Here is a 14,461-nt window from a genome sequence, read left to right as displayed (position 1 = left end):
TCCAGTTGTGTGCCATATCCCAGTCGTCTGTATTGACAATGCCTCCTACCCACGTCATCATATTTCATCAGTACGCTTCCACTTCTTGTGCCTGGGTCATTACTGAAAATATTAATCTATATCAATCCCCAAAGCAATCCTTGAGGAACTCACCCAGGACTGCAATTAACTGCAATAAATATGACCTGCTACCATTATATCCTTTACCAATACCCTCATTTGCTTCCCTTGTAGGGGTTACTGCATGGAAATCTTTCCTATACATCGTCTCCCCTTTCCTAAATACAGTTCTAGCACATCTTGCTAGAATGAGCTGAGACCTCTTTAAGTCTAATAAACAGTTGATTCCCATGGATAAGCCAGAGACAATAATTAAGTCACTGTCCAAAGAACATGTTAAAGAGGGTCTGAATCATATTTTATTTGGAACCAATTATTAAAATGAGCTATCATTTGGGCTGCTCAAAACCTTGGATTTTTTATTGAAAGTATGATTTTCCGTGAAAAATTTTTTGCACTGCCCTTTCTAAATCCTAATTCTAGTTACTGATTTGTTATGTTACAACTTTCCCTCATTCTACTCACTCTCATATTTTATTAAATTAAGTTCCTTAGGCATTAAGTACATATCAACAACGTGCTCACTTGACTGCATTGTAACCATGCTGCAGTCAACTGAATAACCCAGACATGAATTTGACTCACTCAGAACACTTTTCAAATTGTTTTAATTTAGTAAGAAAGTAATATTTACCTACATAACTCTGCATACTTTCAGCTTTTTTATTTTACATTAGCATCTGAAAGATCCATCATGTTAGTTGCCATATACACAGTCAGAACCAGTCCCTGTTCCAAATACTGTCTTGTTCTGATCGTAAGTTTATCCTTTTTTCCACCTCCAAATAAACCATAAAGATCACATTTTACTTAAACATGGGGTTGGTCTATAAATTGGGGCCCCTACAGACTTGACTTCTGTATTTCTGGGATTTTTGCACATGCAGTACAAATACCAACTCAAAATTTGTTTTATTGTAGGTTTCATTTTTAGTATTTTTAGTGAATTTAACTCTTTGAGCCCTGTCCTTTGTTATTCAGTTCTCCTAAGGGATTTTGTACTGTCAATGGCCATTCAAGGTCTTTAGCTCTCAACTTATAATTGGGGGAAAAGCTGCTTTTCCTAAAACTGAACCTGAAAATGTGGGGTTGATTTTTATAAAGTTATAATTTACAGTGGAAACCATGTGGTAGAATACAGTTGAACAGTTTGGAAACTCTTCCTGGTCCCCATTTGCATATCTTACTAAACAACTTTGTAATGTGGCTCAACTGATGATCTCTGAGAAGCCTCCCAATGGAACATCAAGGGTACCAACAATCAGGTTTGAAAAACAATGCTAAAACACCAGAGAAAACATTTATGTAGAGCAGGGTGTCAAACTCATCTAGTCCTAAAGGCTGGATAAGTGACATGGGGCTGGTCCATGGGTCGGATTAGGCCAACGGGCCCACAGCCCTGTCCCTCTCCCTCCCTACACCCAGTTTCCATTGCAGTGGATGGAACTTCTGTGTCTGAATCCACTAGGTTGCTTTTAAAGTCTCTGCCTTGAGGAATTTTAGAAAATGAGGTGCTGATGCGTGGCAGGGGCACACGAGCAAGTGGCTGCAAGATAAAAGGGGGCAGGGATTTACTTCACGTCAGCTGCTCTGCAGCAACTGTATATGTGCATGCTGTTGCCCCACTGTAAATGGAAGCTAACCCATCATAGCTTGCCTCTGGATGAATGCATTATTTTATAAGTTTTAGCTGACATACTGTGTTCCACTCCTTTGACATAGTGTGGTATGGCATTACAAAGAATGATGAAATAAAACAATCAATTTAACGGGATGCACACAATGTCACCTTGGTTAAAAGGCGACACGCACCACACTGGTTTAAAAAAAACTTCCCACCTGCTTTCTTAGCACATTGGCCAATGCAGTCTTCCATCTCAGAGACTGTTGGATGGTACCAAACTAACAATATATAAGATTTAGGTCCTAAACAACTGTGGAAATCCTGATGCTGTTTCTGGTTCATATAATTACGGAAAAAAAAAAAAAACACACTTCTCATTATTATGCTGGCAAAAATTTCAGCTGTAGATGGTTTAAAAGGCTTCAGAAAAGGTTGGCCAAATTAATTTGCAGGACTCTGGTTCCCTTTCTTTTCAGCCTATAATCTAATGGAGGCTATCAGCTGCATCCAGTCCATGCAGGTGGTCATCCAGCTCACACTTGCCTGGCCACATGACTCTCACCTCCAGATCCAGGCCATGGGGCTTCTTGCCACATGTCTCAGAGCTGCTGTGCCACTACAGCCAACAGCCAAGGGGTTAATGCTGCTCCTGCCCTCACCCATCATAAAATGTCATGACTTCACTGCTTGGTATGCAAATCAGTGGCAGAGAAGCAAGCCAACTTTGCTGTCTCAATTTTGAGCCCCACCAGTTCCCAATTTAAAGCAGGCATAGGGTGTTCTTAAGTTGCATTGATTGCCAGTACCCTAAATGAGCTGGTCCAACAACCAAGGGTCACAGGTCTGTCTGGAGGTCTCAACCAAGTCTATTTTCACCAGACATGTCCTTTCTGCTGACCACAGGGACAGGTGGTGGCTGGAAGGCACATAAGGCCCTTGCTGTGGCTCTGGTGACATGAACAAATGAAGTTTTTCCATGAAAGGATACCTTGGTGTCTCAGCCCCTGTGTGCAAAGCTGCCTTAGGAGGACTGAGGATCTGGCCTAGTATTACCAACTCTTTCTTCATCCCTGATCCTGGCAAGTCTCATCAAGCTGATGTTGCTTGTGGAAAGAAACATTCATCTCTAGCATAAAATAAAAATAGCACATAGGAGCCACATACGCCCTGAACAAATCTTGTCCACTAGCAAGAACTTAACACCGCTCTCGTGTTACCATGAGGCAGGCAATTTGCTACTCTAATTGTTTAGTGGGTGAAGCAAAGGAAAATTCATTTTCTCAAAGCCATTTGACTTCAATGTTAAACTTACTTGATCAGGTTTCCAAGATTGAAGAGAGCTCGATTATGTTGTGGGTTTAACTGAAGAGCCCTTCTGTAATACTCCTTGGCCTCCACCAAGTCTTTGGTCAATGTCCCAAGATTATTCAGGGCACTTGCATGACGAGGGTACAGTCTGGGAAAACACAAATTTCAACCGTGGTCATGCAGAAACCAAGTGATCACCTTGAATGCTCCCTCCTCCAAACACCCAACTATCCCAACACAGTAATTTTTCTTTCAACAACTGAAAATAAACCTACCAGAATGATGTCAGTGCCTTTCTATTCACCTGCACCAGCTTCTGATGAGTGAGGAGGAAGACTGAGGAATCTCTGAATTTATTGAATAGTAATTTTAAAGTAGGGGAATGAGAGAAATATTGTTATTTGCCAAGGAAGACTCCAAATCAGATCTACTCATATAGCTTCCTTGGGTTGTTGGGGTAAGGGAGAGTGTTTATCAACTATAGAAGCAATCACAGATTCTGTCCTCTCCACAAAAGATAGAATGGGCATAATTTTTCTTTTTAAATGCTTTAAAAAAAAAAAAGCTTTCAGCCAGAAAAATGAGGAAAATACAAATTTGATTTTAAATCTATGGCTTTTTCATGGGCAATCAAAATACTGAAGTTCAGATTTATTTTCAGTTTTCAGCAATAAAAAGTTAAAGCACAAAATCAGCAACAATCCCAATTTAAATACGCACACAGCATTTTAAGAAGATGCTGATTTTTTTTTACCCCACTGACCAAATCAGCTATGGCATAACATTATTATTTGGACAAAGCAAAATGACCAAAAGTTTAGGAACACACCTTTCTGGTCACCCCTGGACATGAATTTTCTCTAACTTCTAGTTAATTTTTTTACCATTCATTTTACATGCTACCTTATGAAAATGAAATGCTAATCCAGCCCTTCTATGTTGAAGTAATGGGTCAAATTCAACTGAATGTAACAGAAATTTGTCCCCCAAACATTTCAGCTCTTAATGAAAACTTGGTTCTTGAATTAACATTTTAGCTTGTAAGGGATTTTCCCCCTGAAAAAGTGAGGAAAAGTAAGATTTGACATCTTTGTTCCCTGATAAAGGGGAGAAGGAAGCTGTCATTTATTGCTGTTATGCAGTAAATATATTATAGTAGCTCTTAGAGAGCCCAGCTAAGTTCAAGACCCCTTTGCGCAGGATACTTTGCTAACATATATTCAGACATGCTCTGATGCTAGCCCCAGAACTGAAGTTGAGTTTAAAACACTGTACAAGAGTTTCCTGGCCTTGGCAGTTCTTTCCTGGCACCATTCTGCTCACTCCACTCACCACCTGACCTCACAGATTGGTGCACAGATTGGTGCAGTGCTGCTCTGCCCAGCTCCTATGGTTGGGCAGGAGCAGCAGAGCTTCAGTGGCAAAGACTCCCGGTGGAGAGGTTCTGGTGCCCTCTCACATCAGCATTTGGGGTGGGTATTCCCTTTGCCCTGCCCTAGTTATCCTAGGTAGGGAATATTCATCAATCCTAGGGAAGGTGGTTGATCTAGTGCGGAGGACAGTGGCTAACATTTTCTGTTTTCCATTAATATTTTATCACTGACTGAACATGCTAGTTTTATGCCATCACTAGTCCATGGATAGTCTTGGGAGGAAGCCTGTTTGTAAAAAGACCTGGGGAGGTGTAAGAGAACTCCAGAAGGAGATGGAGTTGCTGCTGGTAGAAACTGTAGTAAATTTTCTAGGTCATTGCCTCAAAATCATTATCCCTTCAACACAACCCCTGCCTTAGAGACATTTAATAGATGTGTAATTCATTGCTGAATTTTTCAGGCATGGAACCAGGTACATTCTAAAAACTTGGTTTATCAGACTGACAAGGGATGAATACATGGGGCTGCCACACACTGTAACTGATGGTAAAATATTTTGTCAACGTCCCTCATGTACAGATAAGCACCTTGTCTTTTATGGATAAACACTTCTGTTGCTGTACCCATTCAAGTGCAAAAGTTTACTTGACAGATTGTTGATATATAAGCTGTGTCTTGAACACCTTAATATTCCATTGGGGAAATGTTCACCTATAACACAAATATTTACCTGTCATTTAGTTGATATTTAAATGTTTCCCTAATGGACCTTCTGACAGAAAATAGTGAGTTACATGCTAAGGACCAAATTGCATCCAGTCCTACTATGGGTGTACTTGGGCATGGAAGCCCAACAAATCCATTCAGGGGGAACCTGGAGTACTCCTCTGGCTGTGGGAGGGAGAGCAAACTGCTCAGAGCCACTCTTTCTGCCCTACAAAGTGACTGGAAGGATGGGGCAGAAAAGGGTGGGTGGAGGTGATGCCTTCTCTCCCTTCCTCAGATATGCTGGCCAGCAGAGCTGAGCTGGCCAGATTTGGGTAGCATACGAGAGGAAGTTTCTCCCACCAGAAACAATGGGACGGGAAGGGGCTGAGTCACAACTGCTTTCTTGGAACTGCTCTCCAGGAACAACGCAGGGATGTATCATACCAAACTCAAGACACAGAATGAAGACTCAACCTAGCCTAAAACAAATAATGCAGAGCTCAGTTTTGTTTCCAGTGATTTCCACTGGAATCCTGCCACTGACTTCACTAGAGCAAGGTCTGGGTATTCTGTTTGAAGGCTTTTATTTCCTCTTGCTTCAAAACAAGTTCCTGAATTAGTTGACAGTCAGCTCTATATATAACAAGTGGTTTTAAATTCTTACAGCAAGCTGTTTTAGTTATGAGCACAAGAGAACTTTAGCCTATTCTTGGAAAAGTCAGAAACACACAAACATTTTACTGCCAAATAGTGCTTTTCCCTCCACTTTCAAAAGTAAATTTTCCTCTGGTCAAGGAGTTCTCACACAACATTTTAAGCCCATCTTTAGGGAGATCTCTTGACCAATTTTGAAAGAAATGAGAACACAAGTTTAAAACAGAAGTGGTTTCAACCTTAAATTGTTAAATTCCTAAGCTGCTGAACTCTGCATTACAGCCTCTGCCATCCATTGCAGCAAATTAAAGTATGCAGACACATCTTTCCCATCTATTCTCTGCTATACTTCTTGAGCTTAGATTTACTTATGGTCCTGTTGCTCTTTACAAAAATTATACGTGAAAGTCCAGATCTTCAGCCCAAGGTAAATCAACATAGTTCTATTGAAGTCTCTGGAGCCCTGCCAACTTACACCAGCTAGGATCTGGCCATAAATATGAGGACATATTGTTAGAGACATCAGCAATTTTACCCCCCAAGGGAAAACAACAGCTGTCGCACACATTCAAACCATTATTAGCAGAGGAGATCTCAGATAAACCATACAAGCTTAGCAAGATGACATGGTGTTTAATAGCTTCTTAAATACAGGCCCAATTCTGCCACCTAATCTTCTGACTTAGATTGAATACTACCCTCTTCTGCAGGTAGTGCCACTGAATGGAGTTCAGTGATGCACAGTGGACTGAGAGAAGGGAGGGAACAAAGGCAGACCCTAGGTGACTAATGGCTCTGATTCTGCCTTCTGTGCATGGTCTTCCCTTGGTGTCAGAACCAACATCCTGAGGATAACTAGAGCAGGAAGAATATAGCCCTGAGTCTAGATTTCCTGAACACCATGAAGTTTGCATATGAATTACTAATAAAGGCTAAAATTATTACAGGACTCTAAAATATTTCTGCAATATTTGCAGTTACAGCATTGGCATGCGCAGAATTGCTTTGCTTTTTTTTTCATTTTTAAAAGAACAAACTCAGAAATGAGCATATTTTGCAGCTGTTCTTTTGTCTGAAAAGATGACTTGTGAAAAGTTACTATCCCATGTCTGTTTTGCCTATTTTGAATGTAGGCGCTTCAAGACAGGAAGGGGGACTCTTCCCAATGTACGCTGCTAAGGACATTAGGGTTTCAAATTTTAGCTTGGGCCTTTATATGTTACTTTAAATGCAACTATAATACTTTATATGTAACAATAAAAGCACGTCTAGAACAAAGTTTTTGTTATATAAATAGCTGTGACTCTTTGAGGTCTTCTATAATTTCTTTTATGAAACAGCTTTTCATCTGCAGATACACACACATAGATACATACACACAAACACACGCACATATTTGCAGTACTATTGCTACTGGTAATAGTCATAGTCTGCAGGTATTAACCCTCTTCCTGTATAACTGATTAGGTAGAACTTCCTCTAGGCTTCACCTAATCAATTGCAAGTGCTGCATTATTTATGAAAGAAAGCTGAATTTCATTAAACTCCTTACAACAAGCAGGACATGCGACGAAACAATTTTTTCCCTTCTTTTAGGAATGGCAGGAATTTTCTTTAAGAATACACTTTCACTGGTAATTATAGCAAAAGTCCTGAAATAGCACAATTCACTTAAAAAAAAAACCCTTAAAAGTACACTTCAAATCAGGTTGGACTTTGATTTCTGAAGAAAAGACAAGTGAGACATTTTCCTGTGGCAAAATGAATAATTCAGATGACGACTCTGATGCTGCTGCCTCAATTGTCAGAATAAACGTAAGTAGCCTTGCCTTTAACTATTACAGGTATCCAATGCACAAGACTCCTGTTAGTAATTATCCACAGGTTTTTCTTTTTCCTGCTAGGACCATTCCCTTTAATACTGTGAAAAATTAAAATCCCTCATTGACAGGCACAGACTAGGGATTTCCAGTTTCATAAAAAGCGCTACGAGTATAAAACACAAATGAATTTTCAATTATTAAATGCCAGTGATCATTCAATGTACCTATAACCCAGGAGTACTAATAAATAATGGGTTATATTTGATGTGTCTATTTTTATTGCAGTAAGAAAAAGTTGCCAAAGTGAAGGGGAGAGGGAACTTGTTGTCATGGATACAATCTATAATCCACTAAGAATTTTAGTACTTTTACCTCAAATACTGTGAAGCCACTTGAACAACTGACAAGCCCTGTTCATGGCACTGCCTTTAAAGGTGTTTTGATCTGGTGCTAAAGGTCTTAAAGGGGGAAAGGGGATCTAGGACAACTGTGTATCCCCAACCTCTTACAGTTTTTATACTCGTATTTTCTCACATATAACCTACCCCTGAATAAGTTGTGTCCCTTGTTTCTGAAAAGAATAATGAAGGAAAAAAGATCTTTCCTTGAAAATACTGGTAAATGGCAGTAAGTACCAGAGTAGCAGCTTCTGCAGCAGAAGTCTTCTGTTGGGGGATGGAAAGCCAGCAGCTAGGGAGCTCCAGATGCAGCACTGCAGTGTTACTGTCTGTTCTCCCCACCCTTTGCAGAAGCAGAAAATGCTTTACCCTATTTCCCTGCTTCTAACTCATGCCTCAATTTCCAGCAGTTGAATTTAAAAAAAAAAAAAATCACACATGTGAAAAATGCATTTTCTACCCCCTATCCCCCAGGCTATAAGCCTGAAAGGACAGAAAGCAAAAGAAACGTGACTAGGTTAAAGGGCTGCACTAGAGCACAGGTGGCCTACATAGCTTCCAGCAGCCTCCATAAGATATAGGAGTCAGGGCTTTGGAAACAACACCAAAACAATTTCATGTTCAAACAAGGTCCTCATACGGAGGCAGCTGGAAGCTATGGTTAGTAGGTCCAGGCAACAGCTAATTGTGAAGTGCCTCTCAGCTGTAGCTCTGACCAGGACTAGGTTTACCATATTTCCAGATCCAAAAAAGAGGATACCTGTTGGGAGGACACCTCACTCCCAACCCACAGCCCCTCTGGCCTTCCCATGCCCCTCACTCCCAACCTGCAGCCCCCGCCCCTGCTGCTGCCTCACACTTCTGGCCCACAGCCCCCGCCCGCCCCGTGCCCCTCACTCCCCACCCACAGCCCTGCCGGGTGCCCCTCAGTCCCAACCCACAGTCCCCCTTGCTCCCCCCAGCCCTGCTCCCATCCTGACTGGGCCAGAATATGGTGGCTGCAGTGGCTCCGGCTCATGTGTGCGGCAGCTATGATAGCTCTGGCTCTTGCGTGGGCTGGAGGGAGGAGGGAACACCTGTAGCACCCCCTGGCCCAGGCTGGGGCTCCTCACCATGCCAGGCAGCCTGACTATGTCCCCCCACCCCTCCCCGGCAACATCTCCCAGGTGCTCCACCCTGTGAGCATGGGTGCCCCTAGTGCCACCAGCCCAGCTGGCCATGCATCTCCCTGCTAACCCCAAAGGACCCCTCTGCTGCAGCCCTTGTGCCTAGACACCATTCCCGAGCACCAGCAGGAATTCGCCCCACCTCACCCCCCCCCAACCTGGACAGTCCCCAAACACTGGCCCTCCAACCCACGCCCTCTCATACACCTACTTGCATGCAGCTGCTAGGACTGCTCTTACCCCCACACCAGGTGCATGCCAGCCATGTTTGGGGGGCAGGGAAGGAAGGCATATGGTGCCCCCACCTCCAATCGCCCTCTCCCGCTTCCACCAGCAGAGCGGAGCAAAATTCCAGAAGTTGGCTCAGCTTTCAAAGAGCTGCCCAGATGGAGATCAGAGGATCCAAAAAGAGGACATGTCCAGGAAAACCTGGACATATGGTAATCCTAGTCAGGACCCTTAGCTTTCCTTTGAAGGAGGCTCCTGATGAAGTCCAGAGCCTAACGTGTTCTGGTCTCCTGACTTGCTTACAAAATGCTTTCAAGGGAGAATTTTTTATTTGTTGGTACCTACGAACAGAATGAGTCTAAAAAACAGTCATTCCAGACCTTTTTATATCTAAAGATATTTTTATATTTGTACCAGTAAAGCCTTCCTGTGCTGTTCCACAAAAGACTCCAGGGGATTCCAGGTTCAACCATCAGCCACATTATTCATGAAGAGAAATCTATGATTTATGTCTTTAACTTGTTCTGGAGCACTCAACTAGATATACAGATTTTGCCTATAGATCTCAGTTAAATTCAGCACTCCCAAAGAAATGTTCCCCTTCAAAGCCACCACAGTTTACTGATCACTAGAACAGCCCTGTGAAATGAGTTTTTCTCACTCATCTTTTAGCAGTGAGGAAACTGAGGTCTAGATGTTGGTGGGTGATGCTTAGATTTGCAGGAAATTTCTCTTGATTCACTGGATGAGATTCTTCCGGTCCACCCTAAATTCTACTGCAACACTCAATGCAAGTAGAAGCAGCAGCACCGCCTCAACCTGATTAAATGTGGTAGAATCAGATCCCAGCAAAACAAAACAAACTTCCAAGATGACAGTTTTTAAAACTTGCTGCCCCACCTTCTCTATTTTATTGATATCATTTTGCCAACAAAAGTAAGGCCGCTACAAGAATGGTATGATTTATGTCAAATTTTATGCATAATACATACTATATACATATTCATATTATAGTCGCACCATGCTTTATATTTACAATATTACATTATTTAAAGCCAATTTAAATATTACATCGCATGCATTTCTGTGCACTTATGTAATTTTAAAAGTAAAATTATGTGCCAGTGATTTAGACCTAGACACGATAGAACCCTAGGGATAATTGTCCTGCAGGGAACAATCTTGTATTGGCAGGAAAATGGGCTGTAACCTAATGCTAGAACAATGCTGGTCCTTTAGGCATCTCTACATGGATACAGAAGTTTGCAGGTCAGAGGAACAGAACCCGTGTCTTTCCCAAATCTGTCTTCCAGGCACCCACTCAAATATTAAGAAGCGTCTTGTATTACTTTAAAACACAGGGCATTTATGTTCTGACAGAGTTAGAGTCTTTCATCTTTAAGAAAAAATTATCACTGTTAGTGGGGCTTTATAGAAGGAGCAGAGGGGAGCTGGGCACCCAAGCGCCACTGAAATTCAGAACAAGTTGGGCACTCGGTGCCCTTTAGCCCCTTTCAAAAATCCCAGCCATAGTCCTTTGTAAAAACAAGAAAGTCAGATCCTTGGCTTCAAGGATCTGTGTTTGTAAAAAGATGTCCTTTGTATTCCTCTGATCCTGTTCTGGCCTATTTTCAGCCTGAAAATTTCAGGTGTACGTCAGAAGAGAACTGCCATTAGGCTTCTCTAAAACCTGAAATCTGCATTTAACTCTGACATTTCTGTGTGACCCCAGATAAGGCATTTAACCTCTTTGTGTCTCAATTCCCCATCTGTAAAAATGATAATACTACCTTTCTCCTCCCAATCTTTATCTTCTTATTTAGACTTCAAGCCCTACAGGGGTGAAACTGTTTGTGTTCTATGCCCAGTAAAAGCGGGTTCTGATCTCATTGGGCCCTCTGGTACTGCTATGTTAAAAACAGCAGTAGTAGTTCAGCAGGGTATATGGATGTCCTGACCATTCTGCCTTTCTTCCCTCCATGCCCACAAAAGCACTGGGAGTAGGATTTGCTACGCTAGTCCCATGCCCCTTTTACTGGGGGGCGCAGGAAGGAAGGGTAACCCACCTCACCCTTATGGGAAAAGTCTGTCAGGGGCTCAGGACAAACCAGTTTTTCACCCCAATATCCAGGGGAGTGCCCCACTCCACCAGCAAAAAAAGAAAGAAGAAAAGAAAGGCCAGATACATTTAATCTGCAAGTAGGCAGAAGCCTCTTGAGTCCTCAAGCTTGTCATGTATAAAAAGCATGTCCAAAAGCATTACCTTAACAAAAACTAGTTTGTCCCACATTAAATCCTGCTTCATTTTATGAATTTTCATGGAATTCTAAGAACCTACTAGGGAAAAGAAAGTTGCAGATTTAGTACTGAGGAGACGAGAAGGATTTTGTGTCAAACACAGAACTGAAGCTAAAAATAAAAACCCTCTTGCTAAATTCTAAGCTCCCTGCAATGCTGAACCATTAGGCACATTCAGCAGTAAGAATAGCTCTTCAGGTCCTCTCCTCTACATGCAAATGACAAGAATTCACATACATTACACTTATCCACTGATAAACCAAGAATCCTGACGATGCTTTTAAACAACTACATTCCTGCATTCATATTTAGTTATGAAAAGCCTGACTAATACAGCAAGAAAAGAGTTTCAGAATCACTGCATAATCTAGAAAAACACAACAAAGAGCAGGAGGGCCAGCTATACAGCCACATCATCATGGCAGGGATACTGATACAACTCATGACTGTCCTCTTATGGAGTTTTGACACAAAGCTAATAAATAAAAAATAAAAGTGAGAGATTGCAGCACAGTTCTGCATGTGCAGTCCCATGTAGTCCTTTCCATGTTCCTATGCTGCCAGCTACTCCACAGTCATCTCTATCTCTGTCACCTTATGGTGGGCACCTAAACTATCCAGCACTTAATCAGCTGTTACACCCAAACGCGGTCAGTGGGATGGAAATCCTATATATGGAGAGAATCAGCTCAGCTGGCATTCTGGTTCTGCATGGCAAATGGCTTGCACTCAGTGCAGCAACAGAAAGAAGAGGAAAAGCCATTTCTGCACTTCCCCAATTCTGGGGCTTTCCCAGCCCCCAGTGCATAAATGAAAGTAGGTCTAGGCTGTTCTAAGATGTTCTACATTGCACCCATGTCCAAGGGGCCAACCTGAGAGCTCAGAAGTTGCTGTGCAGGTGCACTCTCCTGTCAAAGGTGTTCGAAAATCATGACACCATGCTCTCATAGGGCAGGAGCTAGACAGGAAGCAATTCTGCTGATGTTCCTAGAAAAGCTTTTGTAAGACTTGGGAGAAACAATATACTTTCTGATGCTTCAGTACAAAGCTAGTGATTCCTGATAACTGCAGAAGAGGGAATGGTCAGGTAAGAGGAGAGGAGTGCCAGGGATCCTTGAGCAGAGGAATGTAGAATGTGGTGAAAAAAGGGAAATTCAGCAACAAGAATTTGGGGTTCACATTAGCCCACAGTCAAGTGCATTGAAACCTCTCCAAATATCTGCCAGTTTCAACTTGCAAAACCTATGTGGAAAAAAAGAAGACCTCTGGATTTAATTATTGGCTGACTCCATTATTCCATACAAGAGTCATTTGCCATTCCTTATATCTCTTCTTTTTTCTTTCACTTTAAGGAAGTCAGATTATTGCATCCTGGGTTTGTGTATGGGGTACAGACTATTTACAATAAGACTCCTGCAGAATAAATATTGATCTTTAAGCTCTGACTCCTATGGGAAGACGTGTTTACTTCCCTGAAAATGTAATCAGAGCAGTGACACTTTAAATAGCAGTTTTTTCAGCACTGTCAGGCAACTGGGGCAGGGTGATAATAAGGAAACCATTATTGGTCATTCCTGAGGCAAACAGGGCCTTACCAAAGCAGAGGTGTTTGAAATGTTAAATATCCTCTTATAGAGCTCTGTAGAAGGATTGAATGAGCCTTGGTTTGAAAGGATCCTATCATGGGAGTACAGATAAAAAGGGTGGCTGCACATGAGTCTATCTGGGCAGAAACAGCCAGTCCCTGTGACTCTCAATGGCACTGCACTGAGTGGAGGGCAGTTTTCTGTTATTGTTCATGTTCCTATGTATGCTGCTTTGCTTTAAATAAAGCAAAACAGGGCCCTGCTTAATACTTGGTTATGAAGCAGAGAAGCAAAGTGGGGCTGGAATACAGCCTACGCAGGCAGGGATTAGTCCTTTACACAAGACAGATTTTAAAATAAATGACATCAGTTAAAACAATTTGCTTAATACCCCATTGCATTTTATTGTGAGCTCCATTAAGTCTATGGTTTAAGCTATCAGGCATCCTTTTTCAGTTGGGACTTATTATTAGCTCACATATCTAAAAGAAAACCAAGACCCCAAAAAGCCACGTGCCAAATCTTTATTTAAAAGTACAATCAAGATTCCTACTTCAACATCTTAACTCAGATGTTGTCAGTTTCTTATGTAGCAGCCTTTAAAAACTGGACCCACCTGAACAGAATGGCAAGAGCTGCCTGGCAGAGACAGAGTGACAGAGAGACAACTGTAGGCTCTCAGGGCAGGTGAAGCTGTTTGGGAGCAGCCCTGTTGGAAGTGGGAGGGGTGATGTAACCCCAGCAAAGTTTGAAAGAGAGCCGTTAGCAAAAGCCCAGGAAGGGCCCTGAGCTGGGATTGGCTGAGAGGCTTGGATAAAAGGGGGAGCAGTTTTTCCCGCAGGGGGAAAACGAGAGAGAGCGGGGCTGAGGGACAGGCTGGAGACCGGATTGAGAGTCTCAGCGCAGTGGTCCCTCAAAGAGCCCCTGAGACAGGCCTGCAGGAGCAGAGTGGAGAAGCTGTGGGGGCAGGAGCAGGCAGGGACTGCTGGTGTAGAGAACCCAAGTCTGAAGAGACCTGACTGCAGCTGGTGTGGCTGGGTGAGCACAGCAGAGCTGGGGGAACGGGGGACTGCTGGAGTCTGCCCTAGTTTCCCTGAGGGGTGAGGGGCCCCACAGGCAGGCAAAGCCCAGGGAGGGGCTGCATTTGCTGGGGCTGTGAGGCTGTGTGGGGCAGG

General features: G+C 42.6%; 1 protein-coding gene across 5 annotated transcripts in view; it reads right to left on the bottom strand.

Annotated features, from left to right (window-relative positions):
• The window catches only part of TMTC1 (transmembrane O-mannosyltransferase targeting cadherins 1), a 261,037-nt gene that overhangs the window by 43,305 nt on the left and 203,271 nt on the right, over positions 1 to 14,461 (bottom strand). For all 5 annotated transcript variants that reach the window (XM_059726488.1, XM_014609054.3, XM_059726487.1 and 2 more), the window contains one exon: positions 3,057 to 3,200. In XM_059726488.1, the coding sequence (XP_059582471.1) occupies positions 3,057 to 3,200 (144 nt within the window). The remainder of the gene's footprint in view (positions 1 to 3,056; positions 3,201 to 14,461) is intronic.

The sequence above is a fragment of the Alligator mississippiensis genome, chromosome 4, assembly GCF_030867095.1.
Source record: "Alligator mississippiensis isolate rAllMis1 chromosome 4, rAllMis1, whole genome shotgun sequence".
Taxonomy (NCBI): domain Eukaryota; kingdom Metazoa; phylum Chordata; order Crocodylia; family Alligatoridae; genus Alligator; species Alligator mississippiensis.
Note: the sequence above shows the minus strand (reverse complement) of the source record. Positions and strands in the feature narration are given on the sequence as shown.